Source organism: Danio aesculapii, chromosome 8, assembly GCF_903798145.1.
Source record: "Danio aesculapii chromosome 8, fDanAes4.1, whole genome shotgun sequence".
NCBI classification, from domain to species: Eukaryota; Metazoa; Chordata; class Actinopteri; order Cypriniformes; family Danionidae; genus Danio; species Danio aesculapii.
Window position 1 is genome coordinate 2,797,132 of NC_079442.1, and position 19,035 is coordinate 2,816,166.

At 32.4% G+C, this 19,035-nt stretch overlaps 1 protein-coding gene across 1 annotated transcript; it reads left to right on the forward strand.

The window, feature by feature from the left end:
* Nucleotides 1-3,312: 3,312 nt before the first annotated feature.
* Nucleotides 3,313-17,847, forward strand: tbx16 (T-box transcription factor 16). Its single transcript, XM_056464368.1, has 8 exons — nucleotides 3,313-3,669; nucleotides 5,452-5,554; nucleotides 7,779-7,943; nucleotides 10,974-11,120; nucleotides 11,838-11,908; nucleotides 13,009-13,088; nucleotides 13,904-14,117; nucleotides 17,130-17,847. Exons 1-8 carry the CDS (start codon nucleotides 3,551-3,553, stop codon nucleotides 17,587-17,589), a joined length of 1,359 nt encoding a protein of 452 aa, XP_056320343.1. The 5' UTR covers nucleotides 3,313-3,550; the 3' UTR covers nucleotides 17,590-17,847.
* The last annotated feature ends 1,188 nt before the right edge of the window (nucleotides 17,848-19,035 follow it).

A 19,035-nucleotide genomic window follows, 5' to 3' on the forward strand; every position in this document is an offset into this window, starting at 1 on the left:
GTATAGTTAAAAAACACTATAGTATTTACTGTAATAAATTTTAATGTGGGAAAGAATATTTCCTATTTACCCTAAATCTTAGTTCAGTAGTGAGTAATTTGTTTATATTTGCTTATTTCATTACCATAGGAACTAAAAAACTACTTCAACACATTAATTCAAGTACTTTACAATAGTATTTTCTATAAATGACTATAGTATTTATTATATAGGGAAAGAATTTTCCCTATTTACTTAAATCTTAGTACAGTACTAAATAATTAGTTTGTATTTGGTTATTGCATTACCATAGGAACTAAAAGATGACGTCAACAGATTTATTCAAGTACTTTACTATAGTATAGTTAAAAAACACTATAGTATTTACTGGAATAAATTTTAATGTGGGAAAGAATATTTCCTATTTACCCTAAATCTTAGTACAGTAGTGAGTAATTTGTTTATATTTGCTTATTTCATTACCATAGGAACTATAAAACTACTTCAACACATTAATTCAAGTACTTTTCCATAGTTAAAAACACTGCATTTTTTTCATGTGTGCTGTGTTTAACCATTTTTAGTTGTGACAATTAAGGGGGGAAAAGGGCTTGAGAAAAACTTCATACTCTAGTGACGACTTGAATTGAAATTATTTGCCACAGTCAGAGCCGGTTGTAAAAATCAGGAGCTGGTGTCTGTAGCACCAGTGAGAATTAGTGGATATGAGTGTGTGAATTGGCAAACGCGAGCGCAGAGTGTGTCGCATCGTGTTTGCACGGAGGGGCCATTAGACAAGCCCACCATCCACACATTAGCTGCTTTAATGAACTGATTTTCCCATATATTTAACTTTAATAAACAAGCACTCATAGACATCCCCTATATACTATATAAGTACAGGTTAGCTTTATATATAATATTATAGCATATGTATAATATTTATGTTAAACTTTTATACTTCATTTTATACTCATTATTTTTTATACTTAATATTATTCACCTTATTCTCCGCGTACGAGAGGGCGCAGCCATTTGAATAATTTTGGCTCGAAACTTCCGGTCTCATTCACTTCCATTCATTTTTAAACGTTAAGAACAGCTTTTTTTGCTGCTTGGTGTTGCAAACTGATATTTTCTTATTATATTATTCTACTTTGTCTGTATTCTCATGCAAACACTTGTTTGTAGAGTAAGAAGTTTGACCGTTTTTGCCGTTTATTATTCCTAGTCATTTCTCCCATAGGCAACTGAATCGGAAGTTCTAAAACAATCGCAAAAACGAGCGCACTTCCGCATTGAAGAATAAGGTCAATAGGATTACTTTCACTGTTGAAAGCTATTAGTTACTAGTTAATAAGTTACTAGTAACTAATAAAGTTATGGTAATTAATAACCTTAACTTTTCTGAATTTGATTATAATGCAATAACGTAAAAATCGCTATACAAATAAACTTAAATTAAATTGAAGACTATAGGCCTGTGCGTATATGCTTAAAAGTCCTTTAGCAGTTCATAAAGACACGTTTCCTCTGCTGCTCCCCTTCCTGTTGGGACTCTATCAAGGCTCTGCTAACTCTCTTTGATTCTGCCCATCAACCAATCGGATCACAGCATCGACTCATCAGCGTGTCACTTCAAAGGCTGGCAATGGGGGTCCAAGCCCCGCCCACTCCCTGAACCCACTTAAAGATGTGGGACGCCTCATCTGTGCATCTACAGCCGAGGAACTGACCCGCACTGAAGGAGCAGAAACACACTGAGCATTGGACTTAACATTGGAATTAATCCAGTTCTGATGGAGAACTTGTGTTTGAACTGAAACACTTAGATATATTGAAACACCTTATTTTGATTTTCTGACATTTTCTTTTGGAGGACATCTTTAGAGAAGGCTAAATAATGCAGGCTATCAGAGGTGAGTACTTGTCTTAATGCATTTAAAGGGGTAGTTCACTCAAAAATGAAATAATTTGAAAAATGTACTTGCTTACTTTTAGGTTTTGCCTTGTGTCTAGTCCAAATATCTAAACTCTTAAGTAAAAAATAGTTTTTATTTTCAGAAATTAAGTGAGTTTTTTCTTAAAGCAAAGCTAAATTTCAGTTTAAATATTTTACCTAATGCATTTGCACATTATTTAGCTTGTTTTAAGCAAAAACTCTCTTAATTTGAACATATTATTGCTGAAAACTAAAAAATATGCTTCTTGATTTGAGAAATTTGTAGGATTTTGGACTAGAAACGAGACAAAACCTCTAAGTATCAAGTGTGTTTCTTAAGTGAATGTCTTCTGTTGAACATATTAGAAGATATTTAGAAGAATGCTGGCACCCATTGACTTCCATCGTCATTTTATTTCCAAATATGCAAGTCAATGGATACCATCAACCAGCATTCTTCAAAATATCTTCTAATGTGCTCAACAGTAGCATAAGCTCATTTGAATTTTTTCTCTTGTTTGTTTTACTTGGTTTTGCACAGTTTAATGAATAAATCCCACTGAAAACATCTCAAATTGTGCATCAATTTCATTTTTTATTCTTTTTAGACTTGGTTTGCACAATTTAATGACTTTCCTCTAAATCCCACTCAAATCCTCCATCTTGTTCCCCATTTTACATCTTTTTTAAGCTTTTTTTTGCAGAAATGTAATGATTTCCACTAAATTCCACTTAAAACATCTCAAATCCTCCACATTTTCCCCCATTTTCTATCTTTTTTAGACTTGGTTTTGCACAGTTTAATGACTTTAAACTAAATCTCATTGAAAACATCTCAAATCGTCCATCTTTTCCCTGGACAACTTCGTTTTTCATCTTTTTTTAGACTCAGATTTGCACTATTTAATAACTTTCCACTAAATCCCACAGAAAACATCTCAAATCATGCATTTTATCCTCAGAAAATTTCAGTTTTCATCTTTTTTAGACTTGGTTTTGCACAATTTAATCACTTTCCACTAAATCCCACCTAAAACATCCCAAATCATCCATTTTCCTCCCCTTTTCCATACTTTTTTAGACTTAGTTTTGCACAATTTAATGACTTTACTTTAAATCCTGCTAAAGACATCTCAAATCGTCCATCTTTTCTCAAGACAATTGCGTTTTTCCATCTTTTTTTAGACTTCGATTTGCACGATTTAATGACTTTCAACTAAATCTCACCTAAAACATCCCAAATCATCAAATTTCCCCCCATTTTTCATCTTTTTTTAGACTTAGTTTTGCAAAATTTAATAACTTTCCATTAAATCCCACCTAAAACATCCCAAATCATCAAATTTTCCCCCATTTTTCATCTTTTTTAGACTTAGATTTGCACAATTGAATGACTTTCAACTAAATCCCTCTAAAACATCTCATATCATCCATCTTTTCCCCATTTTCCATCCTTTTTAGACTTAGTTTTGCACAAATGTAATGACATTTCCACTAAATCCCACTGAAAAACATCTCAAATTTGCACAATGTAATGACATTTCCACTAAATCGCACTAAAAATTCCTCAAATCGTGCATCTTTTCCTCAGACCTCAAGCACAATTTCAGCCTCCCTCCTCCTCCATCCATGCCCGGAGCCGGTGATTCCTACCATCAAGGCAACATCCGGATGACTCTGGAGGATCCCGAGCTGTGGAGATCCTTCCATGAGATCGGCACTGAGATGATCATCACCAAACCTGGCAGGTATGTCAACAAAGCTTCATTTTGAGGGGGCCTTTTAACACATTTTGTTGATTATTTAAGTTGCATTACAACTACATGCGTTAGGGTTAGTGTAAGTTGACATACCAGCAAACGCTCAAAAAAGAAAAAGATTTTAGCTGAAACAACACAATTCTTGAGTTGTTTGGGACAACTTTATTGTTTTATGTTCAGTCCACTTAAATTTAAGTTAACTTAATCTGTGAAGTTTCTTATAGTCAGGAAAAAGATGCTAAACAAATATGCTAATTAATATTTATAATTTCTTTATTTAAAATGCTAATATTCTAAAGAGAAATAGCTTGCAATGTAACTTAAAGCCATCAAAATGTGTGAAAGACGGTCAAAATAATGTGTCAGAGCTCTTCTGCATTTCAAACATGTGTAACACTTTCATTTATGGACCGAATCTCATAATTAACTACACTGTAAACAAATATTTCTGCCTTACATTTTTGAAGTTGAATCAAATGAAGCTACTTAAAATATTAAGTTCAACTTTGTGTACTTTTAAAAATTGAGTTAACCTGATTAAAATAAGTTAGCGACGTACAAATATTTGTTGTCTCAACTTTCTGGCGTATTACCTGCCTATTATTAAGATGTTAACTGTTTATTAGAATTCATATTCTGCATGATCTTATTCTACAACCCTAATCCTAAATCCAACTGTTACCTTAATAATTAATAATAAGCATCAAATTATTGATCTAAATAGTTAATGATTTGTTAATCGCCACCTTAAAATAATGTTTTTAAACCTTGATAAAGGATGTTTAAGTTTTTAAATGTCATTTTAAGCTGAATTCTATCTTGCAAATTAACTAATAAAATATTATGCACTGTCATCATGGCAAAGATTAAAAGAAAGAGATAAAAAAGGAATAGTTGACCCAAAAAATGACAATTCTGCCGTCATTTACTGACGCTTGATTTGTTCCAAACATGTTTGATGCTTTTTTGCTCTGTTGAACACAAAAGAAGATATTTTGAAGAATGTTACAGTCATACTAGGAAAAAAACAAATACTATGGAAGTTGATGGTTCTGGTTTTTAAACATTCTTCGAAATATCTCCTCTTGTGTTCATCTGAAAAAGTTTACAAACAAACAAACAAACAAAAAACTTAAAATAACTTGTGAGAACAAATACTATGGAAGTCGATGGTTACCAGTATGAAAGTTACTGTTTTTTCAACATTCTACAAAATATATCTATTTGTATTATTATTATTAACTGAAAACAAACAAAAACTCAAGCTTAAAATAAACTTGTGAGAACAAATATGAAAAAAAAAATACTATGGTTATGATGGTTAGCGTTTTTTTATACATTCTTCGAAATATCTACATTTGTGTGAAACTAAAAAACAAACAAACAAAAAAAAACACCTTAAACTTAAACTAACTTATGAGAACAAATATTATTAAAAATACTATGGAAGTCGATGGTTACTGGTTTTTAAACATTCTTTGAAATATCTACTTTTTTGTTCAACTGAAAACATGTAAACTCAAGCTTAAGATAACAAAGAACAAATACTGTGAAAAATATATACTATGGATGTTGATGGTGGCCGGTTTTTAAACATTCTTTGAAATATCTACTTTTTTGTTCAACTGAAAACAAACTCAAGCTTAAGATAACAAAGAACAAATGCTGTGAAAAAAATATACTATGGATGTTGATGGTTGCCGGTTTTTAAACATTCTTTGAAATATCTACTTGTATACTTTCCTAATAACTTGTGTTGTCATCTCACAGGAGGATGTTTCCACACTGCAAAATCAGCTTGTCTGGACTGGTGCCGTATGCAAAGTATATCTTATTGGTGGACATGGTTCCGGAAGACGGTCTCAGATATAAGGTAAACCCAGATCCCAGTCTGTTATCCATGTGAATGCTGTTTAGACCGCGCTATTGAAATGAAGAGCTGTTGGTTGAATTGGGAATCAATTGGATCGTTTTGGGGGGTGGTGATGGGACGGGACGTTGTCACTTGTGTCTCCCCGAAACGTTCTCACCACTGATTGCTCTCTTGTACTTCAAAGAGCCCCAACTCTTCCTGTTTTTACAGAGCCCACTGGGGGGTTTTGGCCCAACACACACTCTCGTTCACACATACTCTAACACCCCAGCACCACACACACACTCCAGCACACCTTATGGCCACTGCTAAAGGTGTGCAGTTGAAGACAAGTTTATTAGCCCCCTTTCACATTTGACTTTGTGTTGAACACAAAAGAAGACATTTTGAAGAATGTTGCAAAAATTGACATCCATAGTACAAAAAAAAATACTATGAAAGTCAACGGTTACCGGTTTTTAAACATTCTTCGAAATATCTTCTTTGTGAGATTTTTGTTTTGTTTTGTTGAACACAACATAAAGATACTTTAAAGAATGTTGCAAAAATTGACATCTATAGTACAAAAAAACACTATGAAAGTCAATGGTTGCCGGTTTTTGAACATTCTTCGAAATTTCCTCTTTGTGTGATTTTTTTTTGTTCTGTTAGACACAAAAGAAGATATTTTGAAGAATGTTCAAAACCCGGCAACTATTGACTTCCATAGTATTTATTTTATTATCGATTATGGATGTCAATGTTTGCAACATTCTTCAAAATATCTTTTATTGTATGTTGTGTTTGCAAAAATGGACATCCGTAGTCCTAAAAAACAAATATAATTGAAGTCAATGGTTACTGGTTTTTAAACATTCTTCGAAATATCTTCTTTGTGTTTTGTTTTGTTGAACACAAAAGAACACGTTTTGAATAATGTTGCAAAAATTGACATCCATAGTACAAAAAAATAATAATACTATGAAAGTCAATGGTTACCGGTTTTTAAACATTCTTCAAAATATCTTCTTTGTGTGATTTGTTTTTGTTTTGTTAAACACAACATAAAGATATTTTGAAGAATGTTGCAAACATTGACATCCATATTCGATAATAAAATAAATACTATGGAAGTCAATGGTTGCAAGTTTTTGAACATTCTTTGAAATATCCTCTTTGTAATTTTTTTTTGTTCTGTTAGACACAAAAGAAGATATTTTAAAGAATGTTCAAAAACCGACAACCATTGACTTCCATAGTATTTATTTTATCAATTATGGATGTCAATGTTTGCAACATTCTTCAAAATATCTTTTATTGTGTGTTGTGTTTGCAAAAATTGACATCCGTAGTCCTAAAAAACAAATTTTATTGAAGTCAATGGTTACTGGTTTTTAAACATTCTTTGAAATATCCTCTTTGTGATTTTTTTTCCCGTTCTGTTAGACACAAAAGAAGATATTTTGAAGAATGTTCAAAAACCGGCAACCATTGACTTCCATAGTATTTATTTTATTATCGATTATGGATGTCCATGTTTGCAACATTCTTCAAAATATCTTTTTTTGTGTTGCGTTTGCAAAAATCTACATCCATAGTCCTAAAAAACAAATATTATTGAAGTCAATGGTTACTGGTTTGTAAACATTCTTCGAAATTAGATTTTTGTTTTTGTTTTGTTGAACACAAAAAACGATATTTTGAAGAATGTTGCAAAAATTGACATCCATAGTACAAAAAAACAAATACTATGGTAGTCAATGGTTACCGTTTTTTAAACATTCTTCAAAATATCTTCTTTTGTGTTCCACTAAAGCAAAAAACCGAACAAACACGTGCACAAAAATGAACTTTTTTGAAAAAAAGTGAAGGGTGAGTAAATAATGGCAGCATTATCATTTTTGGGTGAACTATCCCTTTAAACAGCACATATTTGACAATAAAAATTATTAAGATTTCACAGAATGGCTAATAATTTTGTCTTCAACTGTAAGGTCACTATCCTGTGCTCAGTTACTCAACCTAATGCTGCTTATTCTTAATTTAGTAATGATTTATCTTACTCACTCACATCTTTGTCATATATGTGGACACGTTTGGGCACGATCCCAATTTTTATTTTTAAAAACAAATGTCACATGACTGTCTTTGATCAAATAAAATGTATTACTTTATAAACTCTTCTGATTTTTACTTTGTAATATATATGCTTCTAAAAGTACCATTATTATTGTTTTCTCTGTAGTGGAATAAGGATAAGTGGGAGGTTGCAGGTAAAGCTGAGCCCCAGCCGCCCTACCGGACGTACCTGCACCCGGATTCACCGGCGCCCGGCAGCCATTGGATGAAGCAGCCCGTGTCCTTCCTCAAACTGAAGCTCACCAATAACGCACTGGACCAGCATGGACATGTGAGTAATGTTCTGGATCAGTCTCACATCAGTGTAACCTTCAAACAGCCATCAGATTGCAGCTCTTAAATAGTTTTGATGGGGACACATTTGGGCATGATCCCAATTATTATTCATTTATTTATTAAATGTATTTAATTTATTTATTATAAAATTATTTTAAAAACAGATCTCATACGTCGTTGATCAAATTAAATCTATTAATTTCAAGTTTTCAGTTGCATTTTGGGGTGTGTGTGTGTGTGTGTGTGTTTAAGCACAAAAAATGACATTTGCAGTTTATTCAAACTTCTTACCTAAATTGAGCTGAAACAACACAATTCTTGAGGCTTTTTGGGTCAACTTAATTGTTTTGGGGCTTTTCAGTGAATCAGTGAATTAAAGTTTTACTGGAAAACTTAGAAAAACTGGCACAGAATAAGGCAACTATTAAAAAAAAAATCTAAACTAAATAATTTTGTGGAGCGGCACGGTGGCTCGGTGGTTAGCACTGTCACCTCACAGCAAGAAACTTGCTGGTTCGAGTCCCGGCTGGGCCAGTGGTCATTTCTGTGTGGAGTTTGCATGTTCTCCCTGTGTTGGCGTGGGTTTCCTCCGGGTGTTCCGGTTTCCCCCACAGTCCAAACACATGTGCGATAGGGGAATTGAATAAACTAAATTGGCCATAGTGTATGAGTGTGTGTGTGTGTGTGTGTGTGTGTGTGTGTGTGTGTGTGTGTGTGTGTGTGTGTGTGTTTGTGTGTGAACGTGGAAATGTACGTGTGTTTCCAAGTACTAGGTTGCGGTTGGAAGGACATCCGCTGCGTAAAACATATGCTGGAGTAGTTGGCGGTTCATTCCGCTGTGGGGAAACTAAGGGAGACTAAGATTTTGGAGACCTTTAAGATGCTTGGAGATGTCTTTGATAAAGTAAAATCTATTAATTTATATAAATATTTTCAGATTTTTGTATATTTATTTATATACATCTTAAAGTTCCATATTATATGTAAAATGTGCATATTTTATGCTGTACTTAATACTTATTTTCCATCAGGAAAGACGATAATAATTCCAGTCAGTTTAGACATCCAGAACTCTAAAATCTTGTGACGATGGTGAAATCGGCTGTTATTTTGATTGTATAAAAGTATAAAAATTAACATAAAATAAATGGCAATAGCTTTCAATTGCGTTTAGGGAAGTGTGTGTTTGTGTGTATGTGTGTTTGTGCATATTGAACAGGGTTGGACATTCGTTTAAAGCGCACATAGGTTACCCCTTTTTTCATATTTAATAAACAAAATTGGCTGTTTTGAATGAGTGTGTATGGGTATTTCCCAATACTGGGTTGTGGCTGGAAGGGGAGTCGCTGTGTAAAACATATGCTGGATAAGTTGGTGGTTCATTCCACTGTGGCAACCCCTAATGAATAAGGGAAAATGAATTATACTAATCGTATTATATTTAATCATAAAATTTCTACTGCTATATTTTCTATATTCATTATTATTCGTCATAACTCTTATTAATATTATTATCACATTATTATGTATTTTTGATCACAAGTCTTTTGTGTCCCCAGAATGTGTCTGTAAAGTTTCAGCTCAAAACACCCCTCAGATTATTTATTAGAGCTGTTTGAAGTGTCTATATTATAGCTGGAACAAAAGTTTTGCTGTTTTTTTGTACTGGCCCTTTAAGGCTAGTCCTCCCCGCCCACCGTTCCCACGTGCCTGTCAGCAATTGCCGCCCTCGGCTGCCTCAGGAAGCAGATCTCACGTAACGTGACGTAATGATGATTGATGACTCTAGCGAACTGAACACACCTTTTATTACCGGCTGCTTTGCGATCGTCCTGTCTTGTTGATATGATTATACACGTGACTACCGGACATGTTAATGCGCCCAGCTGTCAATCAATATTGGTGGGCGGGGGGACTGCTCTCCTAAGTAAAGTTGCGGTCGATCTGAAAACCGCTCCAATTGGTCCACCGTTTTTAAGTTGTTAAATTTGACTGGGTGTGTTTATATCACCCCAATATGAGAGTTTATACACTATACTTACACACATTTCTGTCCAAACAGCTTGTAAAGTAGATTTTTCACCATAGGTGCCCTTTAAGTGTTTTTCTGCATTGTGTTGGATTTGTTGTACAAATAAAAAACTTTTAATTTTATTTTAATTTTTATTATTTATGGAAAAATACATAAAGAATGCTTTGAGTTTTGACGTTGGTCATTAATTTTCATTGGGTGTTTATTTTTGGGCACTAAAATAAACTACATTTTTGTTGTTGTTGATGAATAGAGTACTCTTCGTTTCTTATTATATATTTTATTTATGTTAAGGTGCGGACACTGTAAAAAATCCACAAAATTCCTTCATGTTGTCCCAACACAAACAAGACAAGTTATTTACAAGCAAGTTACAAGTTATTAAAACAGATTTAAGCTTAATTTCTTTAACAAATTCAAAAATATCTCAAGAACTGTGTTGTTTCAGCTGATTATAAATAAGTAGTTTGAACAAGCAGCAGAAATCTTTACTTGTGTGTGTAATTACAGTAACTATTAATTGAACCACTGTGCAATATTAATTAAATGTACTTACTATATGTTTGGGGTTAGAATGTGGGTTGTTTAGGTTAGTTAAAAGTAATTATGCATAATTTATTGTAAATACTATAGTACAGTGTTTCCCAACCCTGTTCCTGAAGGCACACCAGCGGTACACATTTTCAACCTCTCCCTAATCAAACACACCTGAATCAACTCATCAGAAGATTAGAAGAGACTCCAACACCTGAAGTTAATGGGTCAGATGAGGGAGACGTTCAAAATATGTACTGTTGGTGTGCCTCCAGGAACAGGGTTGGGAAACACTGCTATAGTAAGTGCATGGAAGACGTGTAACTACATCACCTTAAATAAAAGTGTAACTAGCAAATACCGGAGGAAACTATTTAAAAAAATCTAAACTTAACGTCTTCTAAGATTCTTGGGGTCAATATTTGTTGATTGTAACTCTTGCCTGTTCTACTCCTTCAGATTATCCTTCACTCTATGCACCGCTACCATCCACGTTTCCACATCGTCCAGGCTGATGATCTGTACAGCGTTCGCTGGAGCGTTTTCCAAACCTTTACCTTCCCCGAGACCTCCTTTACTGCCGTCACTGCCTACCAGAACACTAAAGTAAGACCAATTATAAAACTCAAAACAAAAAGCGGTTTAAAGGGATAGTTCACCTTAAAAATGAAAAGCCAGTCATCATTTACTTGTTCCAAACCCATTTGAGTTCTTTGTTGAATGCAAAAGAAGATATTTCGAAAAATTTTGGCACCAATTGACTTCCATAGTAGTTATTGTTTTATATGGTAGAAACAATAATTACCATGTAAGTCAATTGGCGCCACCATTCTTCGAAATATCTTCTTTGGTGTTCAACAAAGAAACCCTTTTGAATTTGTTTGTTGAACACAAAAGATATTTTGAAGAATTTTGGCACCAACTGACCTCCATAGTAGATATTGCTTCATATGGTAGAAACAATAATGATTATGGAAGTCAATTGGTGTCAAAATACTTCAAAATATCTTTTTTTTTGTTTTCAGCAAAGAAACCTTTTTGAATTTCTTTGCTGAACACGAAAGAAGAGATTTTGAAGAATTTTGGCACCAATTGACTTCCATAGTAATTTTTGTCTACTCTATGGAGGTCAATGGGTGCCAGAAACTTAGAAAGAAGCTAATAAAGGAATTATACCACATATGAGACCGTAAATGATGAGTTAATATTAATTTTTGGTTGAACTATCCCTTTAAGTTCCTACACACACTATCTTTGACTGAATAAGTAGCAGCATTTTTATTATAAGAACTGATATTGATGCTAACATTATTTCTCTGACAGATTACAAAGCTGAAAATTGACCACAATCCATTTGCCAAAGGATTCAGAGATGAGGGAACAAACTCTAAAAGGTAAAATTGTCTCGAATTTCTTTTTTAAAAAATGTCATTACTTGTTGCATGTAAAATATATATAAAAATATTTTGTCTCGTTTCTAGTCAGAACATATACAAATTCCTACATTAAGAAGCATTTTCTTGACAATTAATTTTTTTTTTCAGAATTAATGTCAAATTTAAATGAGTTTTACCTTAAAACAAGCAAAATAATCTGCCAATAGATTGTCAAATTATAGTATTTCAATCTGAAAACATTATATTACTTACAGATTGATTGTTTTGCATGTTTTAAGAAAAAAATCACTCAATTTTGATGTTATTTCTGAAAACAAAACCATATCTATTTTTAACAAAAACTAGCTAAAAATGTATAAAAAAAATAAAAAGGTACACAAATAAGGTATCGTAAAATAGCTCATTAAAGTACATAAATAAATAACGGTATTTATATAAAAAAAGATAAATAAATTTTATATATATATATATATACATACTCACAGTTGAAATCAGAATTATTAAACCCCCTTTGAATTTTTTTTCTTTAATTATTTTCCAAATTATGTTTAAAAGCGCAAGGAAATTTTCACAGTAATTCCTGTAATATTTTTCTTATAATCTTAAGTCTTATTTGTTTTATTTCGGCTAGAATAAAGGCAGTTTTTAATTAAAAAAAAAAAAAAACATTTTAAGGTCAATATTATTAGCCCCCTTAAGCTATATTTAATTTCGATAGTCTACAGAACAAACCATCGTTATACACCAACTTGCCTAATTATCCTGACCTGCCTAGTTAACCTAGTTAAGCCTTTAAATGTCACTTTAAGTGTATATCTATCTAGAATATCTAGTCTACTATTATTTACTGTCATCATGGCAAAGAGAAAATAAATCAGTTATTAGAAATGAGTTATTAAAACTATTATGATTAGAAATGTGTTTAAGAAATCTGCTCTCTGTTAAACAGAAATTGAGGAAACAAATATACAGGGTGGCTAATATTTCACGGGGGCTAATAATTCTTACTTCAACTGTATATATTGTATTATTTTAAAGTTTCCAATCCTTGAAATAAATTGTTAAACGTTTTACTTCATTGATTTTTCATTTTACAGACGGGCAAACAAAAATCTGCCTGATCCTGAGCGAGTTGCAAAGAAAATGTCCAAAGACTCTGAACATGGAAGCCCACGAGGTAATTGTTTTTAAGCATTTAAAATCAAATAAACTAATGAGTAAGCCCAGTATCTATATATTAATTCAGTTTTTATATTAATTTGAGTAATATTATTATTGAACAACATAGAAATGTTCAGGATTTATGTACAATACAGTTTAGTATGCCTTTTTTAGGTAGGCATACAGTTGAAGTCCGAATTATTAGCTCCCCATTGAATTTTTTCATATATTTCCCAAATGATGTTTAACAGATTCAGGAAATTTTCACAGTATTTAATAAAATATTTTTTCTTCTGGAGAAAGTCTTAGTTGTTTCATTTCAGCTAGAATAAAAGCAGTTCTTAATTTTTTAGACCCATTTTAAGGTCAATATTATTAGCCCCTTTAAGCTATATTTGTTTTGGATTGTCTCCAGAACAAACCATCATTATACAGTGACTTGCATAATTACCCTAACTTTACCCTAATTAACCTAGTTAAGCCTTTAAATGTCACTTTAAGCTGAATACTATAGTATCTTGAAGAATATCTAGTCTAATATTAATTACTGTCATCATGGCAAAGATAAAATAAATCAGATATTATAAATGAGTTATTAAAACTATTATGATTAGAAATGTGTTGAGAAAAATCTTCTCTCCGTTAAACAGAAATTGGGGCGAAAATATACACAGCGGCTAATAATTCTGACTTCAACAATATATTATACAAGAGACTTAATTTGTTTACCAAACAGGTGGTTCTAATTGGATTTGCATAATACACCTTAAATCAAAATTTAAATGTCTTAAAAAAAAAAAAAAAAAAATCTATATATATTCTTCTCCGCAGATATGCAACCATCGTCGTGTGAAGCTCTGGATGATGAACAGGCAGGCCGTAAAGACCTGGAGGTGAAGGCTGAGCGATACTCCCCGTGGGGCGGTGCGTGCGACCAGGACAGCGGACACACTCTCCGTTCTGAGTCGCCACTGGGATCAGACCATCGAGACGTGTACAGCTCCGAGCAGCTTGTCCCGGGACAGAACACATACCAGCCGTACAGGTACATACGCTTGTTCAAACTACTTATTTACAATGAGCTGAATCGACCAATAATTAAGACTATCAGCCCAATAAACCACTAATTTGCTGCTTATTAATAGTTAGAAAGGTAGTAGTTGAATAAGATTGGACTTTATAAGTGCTAATAAACAGCCAATATCGTAATAATAAGCAGGTAATAGGTTTTAATCGATTTATTTACTTGTGTAAATGAGTGTAAATATAAATTTATTCAGTTTTTATATTCATTTCTTTATTATTATGCAGATGTTTAGATAAATTATGTACAATTTGTAAAGTAATATATTTAATGTAGCTTTGTTTACTGGATTTTCTTTGTATTTGTTTTATTTTTACGTTAGGTTTTCATCTTCTACACTTAAAATCCTTCCACATAAATTTGCATAAATTGTTTATAAACTTCTGTGCAGAAGTACAAAATAAATAAATAAATAAATAAATAAATAAATAAATAAATGTTGCTTGTACCCTCAAAAATGACTTTTGTTACTTAATTATTTTATGTTCAATCCACTTAAATTTGTAAAAGCGATTACGTTCACTTGTTCAAACTACTTATTTAAAATGAGCTAAAACGACGCAATTCATGAGGTTTATTTTGGGACAACTTAATTGTTTATTGCTTAGACAACCTGAATTTGTAAAAAAATTAACTTAAACGATTTGCGTTGGGACAACATGAAGGAATTGTGTGAAACCCAGCATTTTGTTCGGTGTAATGAGCCAATAGTTAATAGTGTTTAAGTGTTACCGACACCATTCATTGGCTGTGAGGAAAAAAGCCTTGTAAGAGACCAATTGCAAATGCTTTTCTTTTTTTTCTTCCATTACTGTATTAATAATAATTATATATGTAATGTATATATAATAATAATAATAACTTTTAAATCGACTTTATTGTGTTCAATATTCACTTTCCGTGTTGTTTAGATATATAATTGTGTCATGTGACTTTTCAAATGAACTTCAGACGCACCTGAATGTTGTCATGATTTTTTTGCTGCTTGTTTAGGCTACTTATTTAAAATGAGCTGAAACAACACAATTATTGAATTTTATTGGGACAGATTCGTTGTTTTATGTTTAATCCACTTAAATTTGTAAAAAAAAAATAAAAAACACGGTTAGGTTAACTTAATCAGTTTGTGTTAGGACAACATGCAGGACACTACAAAAAAATACGTTGGCTGTTTGTTAAAACTCTTACGTAAAATGAGCTGAAATAACACAATTCTTGAGTTTGTTTTCGAGAAAACTTAATTGTTTTATGTTCAATCCATTTAAATTTGTAAAAACTAATAAGTTCACTTAGTTACTTCAAGTTGTCAGACAAATTGATTGTGTGGAAGCCTGATTTTTTGTACAGTGTTTTCCATTTACTTTTCGAGTGCACTGGACTTATGCTTTTGTATCTTTTCTGTAGACATTTTACTTTTCATCTTAAAGGGATAGTTCACCCAAAAATGATAATTTACACAAATAAATGATGCTTACTGCTTGTTCAAGCTACTCATTTAAAATGAGCTGAATCAACAGTTGAGTTGTTGTTTTTTTGATAATTGTTTTATGTTCTGTCAACTTAAATTTGGAAAAACGATTAGGTTAACTTAATCAGTTTGTCTTGGGACAACATGCAGGACACTACGAAAAAAAACCGTTGGCTGTTTAAACTACTCATGTAAAATGAGCTGAAACAACACAATTCGTATGTTTTTTGAAGGACAACTTAATTGTTTTATGTTCAATCCACATACATTTGTAAAAACAATTAGGTTAACTTAATCAGTTTGTGTTGGGACAACATGCAGGACACCAAAAAAAAATGTTTGGCTGTTTGTTCAAACTACTTATGTAAAATAAGCTAAAACAACACAATTCTTCTATTTTTGGGGGGACAACTTCACTGTTTTATGCTCAATCCACTTAAATTTGTAAAAACGATTAGGTTAACTTAATCAGTTTGTGTTGGGACAACATGCAGGACACTCCAAAAATATGTTTCGCTGTTTGTTCAAACTACTTATGTAAAATGAGCTGAAACAACACAATTCTTATATTTTTTTGAGACAACTAAATTGTTTTATGTTTAATCCACTTAAATGAGTAAGAAACTAATAAGTTAACTTAATTCCTTCACGTTGTCCTAAGACAAATTGATTGTGTGGAAGCCTGATCTTTTTTGTACAGTAGCTGTTCAAACTACTTATTTAAAATGAGCTGTTACACCACAATTCTTATGTTGTTTGGGGGACAACTTAATTGTTGTATGTTCAATCCACAAAAAATTGTAAAAACAATTAAATTAACTTAATCAGTTTGTGTTAGGACAACATGCAGGACACTCCAAAAAAAACAAAAAACAAACCAAAAAAAAAAAAACATTTGGCTGTTAGTTCAAACTACTCATGTAAAATGAGCTGAAACAACACAGTTCTTATGCTTTTTGGAGGACAACTTCATTGTTTTAAGTAAAATACACTTAAATTTGTAAAAACAATTAGGTTAACTTAATCAGTTTGTGTTAGGACAACATGCAGGACACTCCAAAAAATATGTTGGCTGTTAGTTCAAAGTACTTTGTTGTTTCAGCTCATTTTACACAGTTCTTACATTTTTGGGGGACAACTTCACCTTTTTAATGTTCATTCAACCTAAATAAGTAAGAAACTAATTAAGTTAACTTAATTCACTCTAAAAAAATGTTGGGTTATTTTAACCTGAATTGGGTAATATATGGACCAACCCAAACATTGGATTAAATTTGGTCCTACTCATTTTTTGTTCAAGAAATTAACCTAGGAGTTGGGTTACACCCAAAATTAGGTTACAAAAATTAGTCCCAACACAACTCAATTGTGTGGAACCCAGTGATTACTTTTCGAGCACCTTGGACTTATGCTTTTGTTGCAGACCTTTTTTGTTATCTTAAAGTGACAGTTCACCCAAAAATGCATATTTATCACAGTGATTACATTGAAAATCTCTTCCACAGATTTCACGAATACGGCAAATCCCCGTCTCCATCTTCATCTTCCAGCGTTGGCAGCAGCAGTGCATGTGGAAGCGCGGGACGTCCCAACTTCGAGTCCCGAGTCCTGGACGTGGCCACCGTGCCCGACACAGACAGCTCCAGCAAGCCCTCCTCCGCCCCAGAGTTCAGCCTCCCTCCACATCCCTCTGCAGGACACCAGGAGTACACTGGAGTGCTAAACATGGCCATCACTCAGGCCAAACCAGGCATGCTGGGAACTCATCCGCTTTACAGCCACTACAGCACAGAACAGTCTCTGGGGCAGTGGAGCGGGGCAGCATCCGCCCAATACCCGCCTCCACCTCCGCCCCATCATCACCTACCCACCGAATACAGCACCCAAGCCGTACATCACGGGTATCACCATGGAAATGTCGGCGATTGGAGCCAGTACCCGCTGTTCTCATACTCTTGCTGGTGAGCCGGACACCGATTGAGAGACCATTTTGAGGATGCTTATTTTTAATTTTCTGCACGATGAGGTCTGGATTGTTTTTCATGACCTGTAAAATGGCATACGATGTCGCCCGGTACTGAGTGTACCAAAAGTGAACACTAAAACTGTGAGAGGACGCAATGCGGCACTAACTACACTTGCAAAATATGCTAATTTCTGACGGAGTTTCTAGTCTAAATAGTGATTAATTGTTAAATAAATTGCATTTTATTGACAAGTATGTTTTCGGGAATAATAAGTGAAAATTAAGTGCGTTTTTTTATTTGAAAGAAGCTAAATAATTGGCAAGTGGCATTAGTAAAATAATATCATTTTCAGTTTGAAGACTTTGAGATAATTATAATAAAGTATTTAATCAAATAATTCAGTTTTCAGATTAAAATACTTTTTTTTACTGCACTGGCAGAGTATTTTGATAGTTTTAAAGAAAAACACTTCATTTTGACTTAATAATAATGATAAATTTCAAATCAAAATGTGGTTTCAGACAATAAAAAAGTAATAATGAGTCAATAAAAAGTAAATAATAAATGAAATTTTCATTTAAAACTAACTTAATAATTGGCGAAACGTAATTTAATATCGTTTTCAGTTTGAAGACTTTGAATTTGAGATAATTATAATAAAGTATATCATAAAATAATTCAGTTTTCAGATTAAAATACTTTTTTTACTACTCTGGCAGATTATTTTGATAGTTTTAAAGAAAAGACACTTAATTTTGACTTAATAATAATGATGAATTTCAAATCAAAATGTGGTTTCAGACAATAAAAAAGGAATAATGAGTCAATAAAAAGTAAATAATAAATCAAAATTTTTATTTCAAACCAACTTAATAATTGGCGAAACGTAAATGGATATCGTTTTCCGTTTGAAATATATGAAAAACTTTGAATTTGAAATACTTAGTGAAATAATTTGAAACAGTTTTAAGGAAAAACACTTAATTTTAACATTAATAAAGAAAATAAAACATTTTTCAATACATCTTTTGGAGAGTAAGCCAATAAAAGAGTATACCAATAAAATAAGTCAAGATGCATATTTTGGACAAGGACAAAAATATGCAAAAGTTAATGAGTTTTTAAAATTTAAAACTAGCTAAAGAATCTGTCAGTGGGTTAGTAAATTAATATCGTTTTCCTTTTGGAATATGACAAAACTTTGAATTTAAAATAATTATAATAAAGTGAAATAATTCTGTTTTCAGACAGTTTTTTTTTTATTGCACTGGGAGATTATTTTGACATAAAACAAATCTAAATATCAATAAAATCTTAAATTAACACGCATTTTTAGACAAGAAAACAAATGTGTTTTTCCAAAATAAACTGCGAAAATCTTTAATTATTTTAAATAATTATAATGAAGTGAAATAATTGTGTTGTAAGATTAAAATACTACTTT